The sequence below is a fragment of the Rhinopithecus bieti genome, unplaced genomic scaffold (genome assembly GCF_001698545.2).
Source record: "Rhinopithecus bieti isolate Rb0 unplaced genomic scaffold, ASM169854v2 scaffold_26302, whole genome shotgun sequence".
NCBI lineage: Eukaryota > Metazoa > Chordata > Mammalia > Primates > Cercopithecidae > Rhinopithecus > Rhinopithecus bieti.
In genome coordinates, this window is record NW_016812027.1 from 517,896 (window position 1) to 536,029 (window position 18,134).

The window sequence follows — 18,134 nt, forward strand, 5'->3', positions numbered from 1 at the left end:
TTTTTGTAGAGACAGGGTGTCCCTATGTTGCCCAGGCTGGTCTTGAACTCCTGGGCTCAAGCAATCCTCCCGCTTTGGTTTCCCAAAGTATTGGGATTACAGGCATGCACCACCACGCCTGGCCAACTTGTTTCATTTCTAGGCCTTAATCTCACCCAGTTAATCACTGTTATTACATACCTGTTTAAAGGTTGTTAATAGGGGAAATACTGGTACACATTAGTTTTGGTATCTTAAAAAGATCTATAATGTGTAACTCCTTCACTTAGTATTTTTTTGGAGACCTTTGTGACAGATTTTGCTAGTGCTAGGGTTGCAAACACAAATGGCAAAGATACTTTTTGATGGGGTCTCTAATATTTCCCTTTCTCTATTCTTAGGTTTATTAACTTTTGAGTTACTGTTTTTGTTTGTTAGTTGTTTTCTTCTCTTGTGCTAACTATATGGAATTTAAATTCTGGGTAATTTTGGAGAATTTATAATTATCCAAAGAATTTTTGCTTTTCAAATAACATTGGATGTCTTGTTGCCCTAATTTTATAAGTCCTGATACTACTGTCAACCTTCTTCATTGTATAAACAGAAACATTGTATAAACAGTTTTAAGTATAAAACTATCAGGCTTAGGTCTTTTCTACCATATGACAAATTTTGAGTCTCAAACAGGACTGAAGATTTGTAGAATCTCTTTTAATCATCCAAACAGTTCTTTCTCAGGTTGGTGGCTGTCCACTAGAGGACAGCACTGCTTTTTATCTGACTGCTTTGAACTCTGCAGACCCTGAGCATCATTTCATTGACAAACAAATGCGGACCTCAGTTAATTTTCACACAGAAAGCATATTTGGATATTTCGGAAGTAACCAAACCGCACAGCTGAATTTTACTTTAAAACATTCTCTAAGTTCTATTTAAGTTCACCATTTAATGTCCTCTAATGCAACCATTTTACTAATAGGAATCTATAACTGTTTCATGTAAAAATGAAAGAAAGGTATTCTTGATGGTTTTCCTTCTGGGTTGACAATTTTGTAAGGAATCAAAGAGAATGGGGTAAGAATGTATTTGTTTTACTATTAGTTTTCTCTTATAAACCCCATCTCAACCAGACAAACCAGAAATGCTCTGAAATAACTGGGATGTTTTATGTCTTCTTTAAGCAAGGGCACTTAGATTTTTTAGCTTTCCTGTATAAAGAAAGAGAATGCATCATTGGCCTGATAGTATGGGGAATAATTTTTTATACCATCTCTGAAGATTAGAGTAGAAGCTAGAGTCCTAAATTATAGTGGTTGTTTATTTTTTATTTTAACTTTTCTCATTTGAACGTTAGAGGAAAATACTACAATATTGTTAGGTGATTTTTTAAATAATTGGGAAAAATACATTACTTTGTGTAAATTCTCTAAACCTAAATCACGTGTAAATGCTTTTTTTGGTCCCTCACTATTAATTCAATAGTGTACTGGTTTAACTTTAAAATGCAATTTTATAGTCAACAAAATAGAATTTTTTACAACTTACAAATTCTCTGCCTGTTTAAAATGTTCTACTATATTAACTCAAGGTAATAAAGATTTATAATTTTAAATCCTTTGGCAGATAGCGCTCCAAATCACTATTCTTTGGTATCGATGTTTAGGAGGCTTATTCAAACCAGTATTTCTTACATGTAATGATTGTGCGACTTCATTACACATTTGTCAACTTTGGACCAATTATTTTTATACAGCTAGGGCAGGGCACTGCATTTTGTGATCGTCTTTCTTACTAATAGGATTCTGTCTGCTTCAGCAGGCAGTAATTGAAGGCTTCATGTACAGAGTTAAAAAAAAAAAGTTTTAGCCTGAGTGGGTCATTGTCACAGCTTCTGGTAACCAGTAGAACAGAAAGCACAAGAAAATTGAACTCAGAATAGAAATAGAAAAATCAGAAACCAGGAAGACTATCCAAGAGAAGAAAAAGCATGTCTTAGAGCTGTTGCATTAAGTATAGCAAATCTGATTCTGTGTAAAAAATGTTATGTTTGTGACTACCCTGGAGACTGATGCAGCCTCTCAGATAAATATTTTTAAATTCATTTTGTACTGTTAATTTTAATTGTTAGAACAATTGAGTTATAGGATTTCTTTTCCTTCTAACAAAGAACATTTATGATTTATAGCCAGTTTGTCACAAATCTTAAAAAGTATAGTTTAAGTACGTGGGGAATAAATCTGTGTATTATAGATATTAGTTTTTTTTCAAATTTGTTGTTGCTATTTGGTCTGTTTTTATAATTCCGACTATAGTTAAGACAAAATAACTTTTTAAGAAGAGTGAAACATTTTTTTAATTTAGCTTTGACAACCAGCTTATTCTGTCTTTTTTGTAAATCTTAAGAATTCTTTCTTATAGGCTTCAAAGATTAAATGTCAATTGCTGGAGATAATAGACAAAGAGACATTTAATAAGATGAAATACAGATATAGCCAAACAGTTTTACCTTCTCAGTTGGTGATTACAAACAGCAAGTGGTTGGTGGTATAATCAAATGAAAAATATCTAGGTGGTATCCTTTTAATAACATGGAGCCCGTCATACATAGGCAATACATCTTTAACTGTCATCCCACTTATTTGTTCTCATTTGTGGTGTTACTGCTTTTCGAGGTTGATTGGTCTCCCTGTAGTCCCTCCCTGTGTTACAGCTCCATTCAAAAAGGCTTTGTATTTTTCACTGCTGGTGTCTCTTTAGGGAGAGGAGAGTAGGGGATATTTAAAATGTTTTAAATATTTAAAGGCAGAAATTTAAAATATGATGAGGAATCAAGTCAGCATGCTTTGAATAACACATTACTGCAAAGTCAAGTAAACAATTTTGAAGAGAGGACTCTTCCTTCTTAATGTTTTGGCACAATAATAGATGTATGCCTATTAGGTAAATAGGAAAACTTTATTGACTGATAAAAACAAATTATTAAGAGTGCATTTTTGTATATATGAAGAGAATTTGTGTGACCTGGAATCAGAATGCTTAGGTTCAAATTTCTGCTCAACCAGAAATTTGGTGTGTGGCCCTGAGGAAGTTCTTCAACTTCTGTGGGCCTCATTTCCCTCATCTATAAAGTGACCTGCCTCATAGGATTAAATGAAATAATTCCAGTGAAGCACTTAGAACCCACTGCCAGAACACAGTGCTTAACAAATGATAGCTGCTATCATCATTATAGTGATCAAAAATTTCTCATGCCTTTTGAAAAAATTTTGTCACAGTGTGATCTTAGTTCAAGGCCAAATACAGAGGTTCTGATGCCAGCCATTAAGTTTAGTATATAAATATCTGACCCACCCTGACTTTATAATCAATGTTTCTGACATCCCAAAGCTAGCTAGCTATTACTTATTAATTAGTACTCTTTCCATAACTATTTTTTGCATGTTTGTTAAAGTATAGCCTGTGCAGGAGTTAAATGATGAATAAATCTGGGGTGATGGTTTTTGCCTTCCAAGGGCCAAAACAAACCAATTTTGATCATGCTGTGTTCCAATTAAATATATCCTTTCTGAACTGTGAAATGAGAATGTCAGAACATCTGATCTTCTAGTCTTCTGCTTTAAAACATTGCTTCCACCATTTGTGCCCACTAGAACATAGAGACCTAGTTAATAAAGGCAGTAGCTTTTACACCAGCTAGCAGATTCTGTTGCTAGGATGATTTGCTTAGCGTGTTTCCACTGCAGTGTAAGCAAATGCCTCTTTTCTTTCATACCCCTATTCTGTATAGTACTGAGAATTTTGTGCCAACAGGATTTCAAAAACATGTCCAAGATACTAATTCTAATCTCTGTCAACACACTGACACCAAAATTGACATTTGTCTCTGCCAACTTTATATTAATTGTAGCATTAACTCTAAGTTTTTTAATAGAAAAGAGATAAAATGTGCCTTGGGGCTGTGCAACCCTGAAATTCAAACAACAGTGCTTTTGTGTTCCTATTCAGGCATAATCTCCTTCTCTATGGTCCCAAGGCACAAGTGTTAAGTAAATAAAGGGACTAATAAGACTATTGTTTACATAATTATAACCCTGTCAGAAATAGGGACCTCTGTTGAAATATTTGTTGAGTGAATCACACGTGTGATGACCAAATCTGTGGGAAAAGTTGCATAAATGAATGGGGAAATAGAGCCACCTCATATCCTTTGGTGACGTGGTTTAACAGGAATATAGAAACAGCATTCTGCTATGAAGCAGAAGAGCCTGAAAAATTTAGACAAAAGAAATGCATAAACCTGTGAGGAGCCTTAGAAAAGAGAGATTATTTTGGGGCTAGTGATCTTTATGTTCTCTCAAAGATGAAATTGAGGTACCTAGTTCATAATCTCCCATGTGTACATCTGAAAAGCAGATGGATGTGTGTGTTAAGAGGTTTATAAAACCTCTTTAAAACATTGGTACGATTTATATTCCTAAACTGGTTACTTACAATTGCTTCTCTCAGTAGGAACACTGCTCTGTCAGATTCCTTGGAAGTTTTCAGCATGCTTGTAGAGTTCACAAATAAATGACTAGGAAGATTTTCTAACATATTTTATTGATAGCCCATTAGCTCACATTTTAAAACACAACTTAAAGTGTTTATAATATTTGAAATTTAGTAAAATTAGCATATCTGTTTTGGTTTTGATACATTATTCTAATTATTGTTGGAAAACCTAGTTCTTGATTTTATTTGTCCAAAATGGCTTGTTTGGTTTCAAAAAAATTAATGTGTTATGAGATCTTGATTTTTTTTTTAAACCCAAAAAAGAAATTACTTTTCATTTAAAGAGAATCTGCTTCCTGCTTAAGTGCCTAATATTTTAATTAAGTCGGGAGTGAAGTTTTTCTGAGTGTCTCCTGATAAACTCCCTCTTTTATGTTGATGGTAATTAAACAGATCCCTGTGGACACCGTGGGCTCTGTGCAAGGCCCATGCTAATTGTCAGACATGAGACACTGACCAGTTGGTTTGCTCTTGAATAGTCCGCAGCGTGCTGTTAGCGCGGCAGTTTTATTTTTATGTATTGTGAGCTGTTGTCAGGGCTAACTGGGTGCCATTGTGGCTGAAGATGTTGCGCAAATTGAGGCAGATGGCTCAGATTCAGACACGTGTCATATAGAAAGGGGCAAGGGGATTGGCCCTGCAAAGTGGGGTCACAGCAGGTCACAGACCCGCTCTACACTTGTTAGTGTTTTCAAAAGCTCATGTGCAGCAACTTTGTTTTTCTCTAGTCATCCCTGCAATCAAACCCCTCCCCCAAAAAGTGTGTGGAACATGCTCCATGTGGAAAATGGAGGCTTGGGAGGTTCCTGTTCTCTTCCTTCACAACCCTGAGGCTCAACTGTGCATGCAGAATGAATTAGCAGGATTGACAGAAGTTCGTTGTGCCTGCAACGGCTTTTCAGTCAATTGCAGTGCTTAAAAGGCTAGTTTTGCTTTTAATTCCATGTAATCAGTAGGTTCTTCATGTCTTGGAATTTAGAAGTAGAGCATGAGATCTCAAGTTTCCTCTCTTACACTCTAAAGCAAAAGAAAATCTAATGTTCCAAACATTTAAAACAAAGAAAAAGGGAAGCATGAGGTTGCACTTAGCTATCACGTGATTTTGTTTCATGTCATCATTAACATTAGAGATTTAATTTGAATATTTTTACATGAGTGAATTCAGTGGAACTTAGTAAGAATTTTATAATGTACATAAAATTATCTAACTTATTACATAATCATTTTCAGATGTGAGGAGTTAAATTTTGAAGCTCTTTGAGAAAGGTACCTTTTCTTAACATGTTTTAAAAATAAAAATACAATGGCTTATTTAAAATGGCTCTATGCATGGTGAAATGTTAAATACCAAGTGGATGAATGATTCTCAAATATATTGTAATGGAGAATTATTCACTTGCATCTATTGTTTAAACTAATAAGTAAAATAGACTTCCTTTTTCTGTTCTGTTTTAAATGTGCACTAAAATTACCTGCTTGTGGTTAGCATGGGCTGGACAGTTTATTGATTTTTCAGAAGAATGCTTGGCTTTGGGTTTTTGGCAGTAGGGAGCCTGCAGCAAATTATTTCATTTGACAAAAAAGAGTTATTTTAATCCTGTTTGAATGTATGCTATCTCCTTTTCCCTCCCCATCTCATGATAAAAGGTCTCTCTTTTTTTTCTTCCAGGTTTGCAGCTAAAACTGTGCACAGTGGGTCACTGATGCTAGTCACGGTGGAACTGAAGGAAGGCTCTACAGCCCAGCTTATCATAAACACTGAGAAAACTGTGATTGGTTCTGTTCTGCTGCGGGAACTGAAGCCTGTCCTGTCTCAGGGGTAACCTGCTTACATCTGGACTTCAGAATCTGGCACACAACAAAAGTGCCTGGCATCCACTACTGCTGCCTTTCATTTATAATAATGGCCCTTCCATCTGGCAGTGGGGGAAGAATACACTCTTGACATTCTTGTCTCCTGCTTTAGAATGCTAGTGTGTATCTATCATGTATGCAATACTTTCCCCCTTTTCGCTTTGCTAACCAAAGAGCATATATTTTACTGTCAGTTATCTCAACTCTTGAATCCATGTGGCGTTTTCTCTGTCCTGCTGCTTCTTTTGGCCTCCTCGTCTTCCTTCTCTTTTTCGACAATGATAGACATGAATGAGATATTTAAAGTTCATTGGAAATCATCTTCCCTTCAGCAGTAAGCAAAAATTAGCAATGAAATAATCTAAATGGCCTCTCAGCTTGGTATGTGAAAATGAGATCACATACTTTTTAAATCCAAATACAAAAAACATGGTCTCTGCAAGATTTTGTTCTTTGAATTTCTTGATACTGTAATCGATTACTGATAACTGTCGTCATGAAGTGATCTCTCAATAATAAGATAAATAAACTAGCATATGAATCCTATTTGTCTTTGCATTTTTATTGAGAAACTATTAATAATCCTGAAGTTCATATGCTAAAGTTTTCTTATTTTAAAGTGAGTATTTTGAGTGTTACATTATGCAGAGAAGCAATGTGGTTTAGTTAGTGAAAGAAAAACCACTTCCAAACCAAATAAATTTTCTACTTATAGCATAGTTTACTCCAAGGGAAAAAAAAATTGGTGTACTTAATAACATAAACAAAAATCTTCATGTTGCAAAATAAACATCTCTTTCTAGGTAGTTTTGATCTATTAGTAGTAGATATCTGATTACGTGGCCTGCTGAATAAATTCTTTGAATCTCATTTTTCCTTATGCCCAACTTTGGAAACTAGCATAAACTTACAGAAATTTTTAAAACTAGTTATATGATGGACATATTAGCATCTTTCCCTAGAGTATTTATTTTATTTGCTAACTTAAGTTACTGTTTTTAAGGTTGTTCTATAATCACAGAACTTTTCTAATACTTTTGTACCTTTTAAAACCAGTTGAAATTTTACTTCCTTTTGATGCAAGGTAATGGACTTTCAGGTAGTATAAGCTACTCATTTTGTATAGAGCCACATAATTATTTTAAAAAAGTAAAAAGGAAGTGACTATACATTGCTTGAAGCATTAAAAGAAAAGAATGGAGTTTTCTTGGAACTGTTTGAGAAGAACAAAACAGACTAGAAAAATTATTTAAATTTTCAATCTGGTGAGATGACAAGAGTAAACAAAATTGTTAAATTTTCCTGCTCCAGAAATACAGCCCTGAATCTCCGGGAAGAGAATGTACAGAAGTGCAATGTACAGAAGCCACATGGACATTCTGTACCAATTTTGTACCATGTGTACATTCTCTCCTGTTGTAATGTACAGAAGCCACGCGTTCCACTTCCCTCTGGAGCCTGGGCGCTGTGGTAACACACCCAAACGCCCGTCAGCAATCGCAGGTCGTTGGCATTTCCATATTAGCTGTATTACTCAGCGCTTCATAACTTTGAATTTTAAGTCAATAACTTTTTGAAATGTTAGACAGAATTTGACAGGTTTAATACCTGTTTTCTGAAGAAAAAAAAATTATCCATGCTGTCTTCAGGCAGAGGGAAAGTGTATGTTGTGATTGAGAAGTCTTATTTTTCCTTAAATCAGGGCACTCATCTTTAAAAGATAGGTCACACATTTGTATTTTTTTAAACTAAGGAAATTTCATTAGGACTTTACTTTTGGCTAAGTTATTTTTGGCTGCTAACTTTTGAAATTATGCTAAATCAATAATATAATGTAGTGTGAACCAGCAAACGGTATGTATCGATGGTAATGTGCACTACCAGCTGAAACCGTTTTAACACCAGTAGCTTAATATCATTAAAATATTTTTCACGTAAAACAGAAAAATGACCAAAGCCCCAGGTTAAAGGTTTGGGTTTTTTTTCTTTTGTGGTGTGGTGACTCAGAGTTCTTTGCCTCATATTTCCTTTAACTTTATCATAATCCATGATTATCTTTAAATTGTTCCATTGAGTCGAGTTAGTCAATGTTGAATTCTTAATTCTAGCTATATTTTTTCATTTTAATGTTCACTTAATGGGACATTTTATGTACACCAATCTTGAAGAATGGCTCTCATAGTATATTTCAGACTAAGCCTCATTTTTGATATCACAATACATTTGCTTTATTTATTATAAGAAGAGTTTTTTATTCCAAAGAGACTGTAACAATGCATTTCTCAAAATACTGTATACTTGTCCTTCTCGATAACTATTTGCAACATATGAATAACTTTATAATAGCTTACAAAAAGTTTGCCCTTATAACCTGTGTGCCTGTTGTTAAGAATTGAGATGTTAGACAAGATAAGAATCCAGAATGACAGAAGATTTCAAAAACGGAAAAGTTGGACCAGCTAAAGGAAAACCTAAGATCTTTCCCCTGACTTGTTTCCTCTCTATAGTCTCTCTGACCTTCTAGGGAACTTTGTTTAAAGGGAGAAAGAAATCCTCTTTTCACAAAATGAGAGGGAAAAAAAGAGCACTATGTCTGCCTGGTGAGGTGGCTCATTCCTAGAATCCCAGCACTTTAGGAGGCCAACGTGGGAGGATCATTTGAGGACAGGAGTTCAAGACCAGCCTGCACAACAGAGCAAGACCCTATCTCTAAAGTAATTTAAAATCTAGCCAGGTGTAGTGGTGCATGCTTGTACTCCCAGCTGCTGAGGAGGCTGAGGCAGGAGGATAGCTTGAGCCCAGGAGTTGGAGGCTACAGTAAGCCATGATCATGCCCCTGTACTCCAGCCTGGGTGACAAAGTGAGACCCTATCTCAAAACAAACAAACAAAAAACAGCCTTACTATTCCATTTTTGCTGAAAGACTGTATCTACTGTGAATGTGGAGAACTACAGTAAACCTCATCGGGGTGTGGTAAAATATAGGTTATGCTCTGTACTTACTCAGGAAACCTACAATCTAATTGGCAATAAACAAAGAAATGGCCATGTGGACCTCCCTAAGTTAGTGAGCCCTGGTTTGCAAATAAATGTTGCTTCCATCCTAATACAGGCTTGCCTCCGCCCCACCCGCACTTCCCTCAGGTGCTAAGTCCTGCAGCGTGGCAGTCCCAGAGGCCTAAGGCCCCGCCTTTTCACCTCCACGGCCTCCTTACACAGGTGACCACACTGGACTGGCCGGCCACGGGGGACACACTTTTGTTCTTCCATCAGTTGGGGTCGATTAACTGAAGACAATGACTTCTCCACTGTGCTTGTTTATCTTCTTAAGTCCTCTTCCCTGCCCGCCCCTGTCTGCCTGCCTTCTAGCCTCAGGAAACACTTCCCTGATCAATTCACTCTCTTCTATCCTGCTTTGGTAACATGACTTTGTTTTTTCCCTACCACTTTTCAGCAGTGTTGTAGAGTAAGCAGAATTTTATGATCTGTCCTGGGAAGCTAACCACTATGTGATACTGTTTTCTGAGAAAAATGTGTTAGATTCCACCTGATCACTTGACAAACTTGGAACATAGCTGTTTGAAAGCTGAGATGGTTTGTAAGAAACATTGTGAGGCCGTGTGGCATGATTAATTGTCAGATAACACCAGTAAGTACCTTTGGGTTTAGGGAAGAAGTGATTAGTGGGCTAGAGAGGTCCGAGAAGGTTCCACTGAGGCAATGAAGCTAGCTAGGTCTTAAAAGTGGAGTGGCTTATAGAAGAGAAGACAGTTTCTAGGCATGGGAGAAAGGCAAATATGTTATTCTCAGCTGAGGCTGTATCTTTTAAAATGTTTTGAAAATACCTTTGTACAGAAAGCAACACTGGCCACACCAGTGATGTTTCCCCTCCCCCTCCTTGCCCTCACTTCTCCTTTTTCCCCTCTCACACAGTCCCTCTCTCTCAAAGCCATTCCCCATGTCTCCATCTCAATGGCCTGTGATAGTTTAGAGAAGGGGTCCCCAACCCCTGGGCCATGGACCACTACTGAGGCCTGTTAGGAACCTAGCCCACAGCCAGAGGTAAGCGACAGGTGAGCTCTGCCTCCTTTGATATCAGCAGCGGCATTAGATTCTCATAGGAGCACAAATCCTACTGTGAACGGCACATGTGAGGGATGTAGGTTGCATGCTACTTGTGAGAATCTAAAGATAAATGCAATGCACTTGAATCATACCGAAAACATCCCTCCGTCCCCATCCATGGAAAAATTGTCTTTCGTGAAACCAGTCCCTGGTGCCAGAAAGGTTAGGGACCACTGGTTTGGAGGAGAAATAAATGGTTGAGATATCATGGATGGGAATAGCCTGCACTTGTAAACAGTATAGAGACAGAAAAAAGGTTGGGAAAACCTTGAACTACATAGAGATCAGGAGAAGCAGGCATTGTTTGTGTTATTCTTCTGCTGGAAGGCCAATTTTAGGTATTTCCTTGGGGATTTTAGTTATTTCCTGTGCCTTTGCAGGTTCTAAAATGATCCTTTTCAGTCAAAGTAGCTAAAGAATATTAAATTCTGGCTGGTTGCGGTGGCTCACGCCTGTAATCCTAGCACTATAGGAGGCTGAGGCAGGCAGATCACGAGGTCAAGAGATCGAGACCATCAGGCCAACATGGTGAAACCCCGTCTCTACTAAAAATACAAAAAATTAGCTGGATGTGGTGGTACATGCCTGTAGTCCCAGCTCCTCGGGAGGCTGAGGCAGGAGGATCGCTTGAACCCGAGAGGCAGAGGTTGCAGTGAGCTGAGATCATGCCACTGCACTCCAGCCTGGTGACACAGTGAGACTCTGTCTCAAAAAAAAAAAAAGAAAGAAAAAATATATATATATAAAATTCTAGCCAGGTGTGGTGGCTCACACCTGTAATCCCAGCACTTTGGGAGACCGAGCAGGTGGATCACTTGAGGTCATGAATGTGAGACCAGCCTGGCCAACATGGTGAAACCCCGTCTCTACTAAAAATACAAAAATTAACCAGGCATGGTGGCAGGCACCTGTAATCCCAGCTACTCGGGAGGCTGAGGCAGGAGAATCACTTGAACCCGGGAGAGAGAGGTTGCAGTAAGTCGAGATTGTGCCACTGCACTCCAGCCTGGGTGACAGAGCAAGACTCTGTCTCAAAAAAAAAAAAAAAAAAAAAAAAAAAAGTTAAATTCCATTACTGTCTACTGGTTCAGGGATTGTGAGCTGAGGTGATATTAAAATTTCTAATCTTCTTCCCTTGTGTTTGTCTTTCTCTGGGGCCAGCTTTATGTACATAGTCACTTGTGCATATAATTCCTATCTGATTCAGTAAATACATGCCACTGAAGACTCTGAACCCTCAGAAACTGACTTGAACCTGCCTTTAATAACAGTCTAAGACACTGATAACAGTCTAAGACATCTGCAAGCTTGAGGGCCAGAGACACCAAAGATCCAGGTATAACTCTAGAAACATCTTAATCCTGAGATCTAGAGATGTTTAGAAAACCTAACTGGTAGATAATTCTGCCAGTAGACTCGATCATGTCAGGCCTTGGATACTGCAGATGATGCATGGGCAATTGAGGAGAGCAGGGGAACCTCACCTCCACCTTCCTCATTCACTGCCCTGGACAGGAGGGGAGGGAGAGTGGTTGCCAAGGAGAAAGTATCAGAACATAGGGGGGAAGAGATGAAGATTAGCTTTCTCAAACAGTGCCCCACCAAGATTCCTGTTTCCCGGCCCCCACCACCCCAGAAGAGCATTTTCTCACCCCGTGTAAGAACTACATTTTTTTTTTTCTTTAGTGATGTGATGAATGAGAAGTTTTATTTCATGATAGGGTCAGCCAACTCCAAGGATGGTAAGGAATTGTTAAGACCATGACCTATGAAAAGAAAAATGTTAAATTCTGCTTTTGCAAAGTAGTTAAGAAAGGTCGTATGAAGGTAGGCCCTTCAAGCTACATTTGAACATCATTTCTAATGAGTTCATCTTTTGAATGCTTATTTCATTTCGTCAATAAACCATATATAAAATTGGGAATGGCAACCAAGGGTAAGATATGAACTCAAACATGCTGATAAGGGGGCCCTAATGTGGAAATCTGGGGGAACGAAAAGCCCTTCCAACTTAAGGTTTGATTTTTGAGTCTTAAAAAATGAAGCCAATGTGCAAGGGCCTCTTACTGGCATCACACAGAAATCCTCATCACCCAAGAGCCCTCTTCCTTGACCCCAAAGTCTTCATTTTGTTCAGGACTCATCAAAACCATAGGGCCTAAATAAAAATATTTTGTAAACAAAGTTATGGACAGCCCAGTTTTCTAATTGAAAGTAATTATGATTTCTGTGCTGTGGCGTAATTACCTAAAAAAATGTTATTTGATGATTAAGATTCTGGAGTGAATTGTGTTCTTTGGGCTCCTGCACCGTTCCTCCATCAGGGACCTGGTTTCAGCGGTGTGCAGCTGCTGGAGTTGATTTACAGTGCTGCGGCTGTGGCTGGTCATAAATAAATCCTCTTATATAGTTGTTATGAACACCTGTTAGATCATCTGTCAGCAAAGCGCTGTTCACATTTATCATGGTGCGGGAGTTATTTTACCTCAATCCATTTCCAACCGACTCGGCCTCCATCGCTGGATTACTATTACCACACCATAATCGCTTGCTCCCACTCCATGTTACAACTTGCAGATAAAAGATTTCACTACTTGGCCAAATTTCATAAATAAAGGAGCAGTTCAGTGCAGTAAAAGTTTATTTTTGTCATCATTTGTCACCCCATTATTCTATAAATCAAATGGAATAGCACTATTGCCAGCTCAGGCGTTGCTGTCAGCCTTAGGCATGGAAATGGTCCGTTTCTTCCTTTCAGATGAGATGACATGTCTTTCAGACTTAACTGGCTTATGGCTTTGTTTCACCCATTTTATTTTATTACCCCTTCGGAAAAATCCTTGGGGAGCAGAAAGACTTAAGGAATGAAATGGAAACAGAAAACAGAGTCCAGCATGCTGCTTAGCAGAATGATCTACGCTTGCCCCACGTCCAGTCATTAGAAACCTGGCCATCGTCCTCACTCACACACTGTACCCTTGGCTGAAGATGCTTTTCATAAACTTCCAAGGGGGTGATAGTTTCTATTTTGGAAAGCCGATTACAATGTAGAGTTACAGATAATGAAATACCTGATATATATCCCCAGAGATCCTCTCGATTTGACAGGCTTTATGCAAAGAAAAGACTAACTGGTTTCTTTTCTAAAATGCATTTTAATGGGGCTGAGGTTTTGAATGGGAATGGTCACCCCCAGAGAGTGTCTAACCCTGGGAGGGAGGTTTGTCGGCTGTAGAGCTTTGGAGGAAGAGTCAAGATGTATTAGCAAGTTGCAAACTCTGTCTCAGGCATAAGTCTGAGGAAGGCAATGTCCCTTGGTTAAAAGAAAGAGGACAGAAAAAGCTAAAAGGATGGGGTATTAGAAAAGCGTTTATAGTTGATATTATACTTCCGACTTGGTTCTAATTCAAGTTACATTCTTCATAGTCATTATGTAGCTCATAAATTCAATAAAATGTTTTACTGTTACTATAAAAATGACAGGAGGGGGGTTTTATGTTGTAAGTTTCGTTAGTTGCTCTTCCTGTTTTATGTTGAAGTTCTCAGGCCATTATGTCATTAAACTCCTTGGAGTCTGAAGGGCTCAAGCCCTCCATTTCTTTCCTTTTGCACACTTGGCCAAGGCAAATGTTAGCCCAGGCCAGTTCAGGTCACTAGAATCGTGGAGCCAACTGGCTATGATTCCGGGGGACAGGGCTGTTTAAATCTATTATTCCGTGAGAAATGCCTTCAACACATGCAGATGTAATCGCGAGGAGTGGAAAGGTCTGGAGTGGGAGGGAAGGTTTAAGCAGACTACTCTAAGAGTTCTAACAATTCACCCTAGAAAGGAAATGGTCCTCTTGGTCAGGAGGCAGAGGAGGGCTTGCTGGATGGGGTGCAAGCAGCTTGAGGCCCTGTGGACCCAGGAACTGTTCTCTGCATCTCCAAGATTGGTCTTGGCCCTGGACTTTTTGCCTACTTCTTAACCTTCACATAGCTCTAGGTCCTTGATAAAGTTCATAGCAAATTTAGAGTTGGAATCTTACGAGAAAGGAAATACCACTCTCTTTTGGCTGCTTTCTTTGATTCTAGAAGAAGCAAAAGGCATTTCTGTCCTAGGAAACTTGGCTCTCTCCAGATGTTTGTTTTGAACAGAATATCCACATGGAAACAGCAACTACTAATTCTCTGCCCAGAGTGCATCAAGGCCTTAATCTAAAGCCTCCCATCCATCCAGCTGTCTGGCATTTGCTATTATAGGGCACCAACAGAGAAATGAGGCTGTGGCTTTATCACTGCACCCTGGGTGACAACTTGATTTTCTGCTTTCACCGCAGGCAGCAGCAGCCCAACATGATGGGGCTGTTAATTTGTGCATTTCATGGTGTCTGTCAGGGGGGCTGAGAGAGGAGGGTTTCAGGGGGAAGGGAATGGAGCATGTCCCAGCCGCGGAAGCACCTGTCTGCATTGACGGCACAGAGCACTTCTTATTAGTGTGCAGGTCTCTAAATGCAGCCCGGGGATGACAGCCTGGCATCCCAGCACCCACACACTGTGACAGGCGCCGGCAGCCGGTCCCATTGTTTGCCCTTGATGAGCATGTCATTAATGGAAATGGAAGAAAGTGAGGGCCACATCAGTATTCAAATAGCCTCTATTCTCTCTGCCATTCACCCGGCTGGCTCAGCCTGCTGCAGATTTCCTTCTGCAGGCTCCTCTTAGACTTTTTGAAGAAGCAGATTTATTCCCATTGCATATAAATCCTTTCCATGTTGTTCCTGGTTTCTTCCAGTCCTGTGTTTGCATCCACCGCTTTAGACTGGATTTAGTTACATCAAAGCAGATTTGAGTTCTCGCGTATTGCAAAGGTCTAATTAGCAAGTGTGTGCTGTTTGCAGCCAAGAAAATGCAAGTTGCCGCTCAAGGAACCTATCTTCTGTGACTGCTGAATCCTGCATCTCCTCTGGGAGGATGTTGGCTGCTCTGCTCATCACTCTCAGAAATATCTGATAGAGTTGGGAAGCGTTAAGTGTAGAGAATCTGACTTTTCCAAAACTGGCTTGTTTGGAAAACAACACTTCCCTTTCTCAAGCTTAGGACATTTTTAAAAAGTTACGGAAAGGGCCCCATAGTGCACTTTGGTTGGAAAGAACTGTGTACTGCACGTGATTATTTACAGCCAAGTGGAGAGTGACTGGATCCTAAATACATGTTTCCGTCCCTCAGCCCCTGTGTTGGTCTGTTTGCTTAATAATGTAATTAGTGCTCAGAGGGAGAATATTGACGCTGCTGCCAGCAGGCTTTGCTCTTCCGTGCGTTTCCAAACCGTTCCTTTTGCCCACTTGGCTTTTGCATCACCGAGTTTGGTAGCTTCCGCTGTGCACCTAGCCATGCCTACTCCACCCCACACACTCCTCAGGGGCCCCTCTCCTAATAGAAGCCCAACTCCACACTCCCCACCTGCGGGCTGTCTAGTTCTACATTTGCAAGGTTCACATCTTAAACATTCAGATGGAATATTCCTTGAGAGAAGCAGCTATGAAGACCACCTCTAATTTCTTTCTGACCTTTTAGTAAGGAAAGGTCAGAGGAACTGCTTGCTGTGCATTTCCCTAGCAATGTCCCTTATCTGGTATTAATCTGTCAGTGACTTGGGGCCCGACTCACTAAGACACTACTCATCTTTTAATGCAATCTTGCTGGAGGCTGAAAATGGTGCAAACTCCACTATCTGGAAATGGAACTCTGGGCTAATACCTCAGCTCAGCAATGTTTCCTTCTTACCCCAGCTGGAGATGAAGACAGTAACTCTTACTAAGCTATTTTCTCCTGGAAACACAGACTCTCCTTGAGAGAGAATGAGAATGACCAATGATGCCATCTCCCGTTGGTGGCGCCATGCTGTGGTGCAGCCCAGATGGGCTTCATGGGATTGCTGCTATCCGTGGGATCATGGTCCCTGGGTGGATTCGGGGAATCTGAGAACATGTTTTCTCAGGTGTTTATCTGGCAACCTACAAAATCCCTCAGCCCTTCTCCAGTAGCAGCCCAGAGGGGTGATTATGGTTTAAAAAGCCAAGTCATAAATCGGGCTTTCTCTACTCACTTGCTTTGTAGCTGAGGAAATCCGCAGAGAGCAATTTAAAAGGAAAAGAAAAGGCTGAGGAAAAGAAAAAAGAAAAAAAAAAACACCCAATGCTTCAGCTTTAGTGTCAACAGTGACGGAAAATAATTTTCACATTTGATTAATTATTAAGAGATCTGTTTAATAAAATATAGAGAGAGCATTTTGTCTCTCCACAATCATTAGCATGACCCAGGACCCCTATTTTGAAAGTGAACAAAAAGCTATTGAGGAATAACAATAAATTTTGTCCCCAAGGGTTTTTGCAGAAGTGGCCACAGGGCCATCCTGACAGATTTAAGACAGAGACCCCACAGCTGACACTGAAATGTGTCAAATCCAGTGGCTTCCCTTGGCAGGTCACAGTCAAACCAGCCTCACCCAGACAACTGAATGAAGCAAAATCATTGGCCTAGAAAGAAACTATGTAGTGGTAGGAGTTTTTCCTTCTTGTTTGTTTTGTTTTGTTTTGTTTTTTGTTTTTTTTAATTATTTCCCTAAAATGTAGGTTTAATGTTTCCTTTTCCTGGTAGCATACTTATTTCAAATGCAGAAAGTTATCACGGAATTCTGTGCCTTTTTTTTTTAGATATTTTCAAAAAAACACAATATTTCTGCCATTGATTCTGTATTTTCTTTGAAATTAAATAAGAATATCTAAAATATCCCATTTGAAGGAACTGGATTTCTTCCCCACCCCAGAAAAAAGAAATATAGTTTTATCTGCAAGATTAGTGTGTTGAGTCTATTTCATTCAACTTTGTGAGTTGAACATAATTTAAAGGTAGTCTCATTTAATTAGTTATACGAATGTGCATATTAATTAAAATAAAGCACTTGACTACGCATTTCAAAGTTTGGATTTGTTATGCAGTCTGATTTGTCTGTTATTTCCCACTATTTCTTGTGCTGTCCAGACATGGCAGCAAGAAGTGATCAAAGTCAGATGTAAGGTTCAGCCTCAGGTTGCCCCACAAACTGTACCTACTTTCACATTTGCAAGGTTCACGTCTTTTACATTCAGATGGGATGTTCCTCTGGTGAAGGCAGCAATGAAAGACCACCTCTAATTTCTTTCTGACCTTTCAGTGAGAAAGGACAAGTTCTCCCCTGTGTGAGGCCCCCTCCAACCGTGTGGAGTCACCGGCTACACCCGCCCGCCTGGTGGGGCAGAGTGGAGTCGCCTCTGCCTCCCACCCAGGCCTGTGCCAGTGCTGCCTCGGCCTGCAGCTGTGCTTCTAAACCTTCCACCATTGCCCACCTATTTTGAAAACAGATTTTTCAACCACTTTGAAAGGAATTCCAGAGCTATTGGTCTGCAAATATTTTCACTCTCTCAGCAGCGGCCACTCTCAGGGATGGAAAGCACAAAGGGGTGGGGTGAGGTGGGTGGGGGAGCGGGGTGGGGTGAGGTGGGTGGGGGAGCAACCCGATCTTTCAGACAGTTACTAATCCCCCTTTCCCCCAACCCCCTGCACTACCCCTGCACCTCAGACATCCGTGGGGAGCATGGTATGAA

The 18,134-nt window shown here is 39.6% G+C and overlaps 2 protein-coding genes across 3 annotated transcripts in view; one reads left to right on the forward strand and one right to left on the reverse strand.

The window, feature by feature from the left end:
- The window catches only part of AP3B1 (adaptor related protein complex 3 subunit beta 1), a 306,794-nt gene extending 299,867 nt beyond the window's left edge, over positions 1-6,927 (forward strand). Inside the window, exon 27 of the mRNA XM_017895526.1 lies at positions 6,200-6,927. Within this exon, the coding sequence (XP_017751015.1) occupies positions 6,200-6,353 (154 nt within the window). The 3' untranslated portion in view covers positions 6,354-6,927. The remainder of the gene's footprint in view (positions 1-6,199) is intronic.
- The window catches only part of LOC108544430 (skin secretory protein xP2-like), a 67,526-nt gene that overhangs the window by 16,636 nt on the left and 32,756 nt on the right, over positions 1-18,134 (reverse strand). The window lies entirely within an intron of this gene.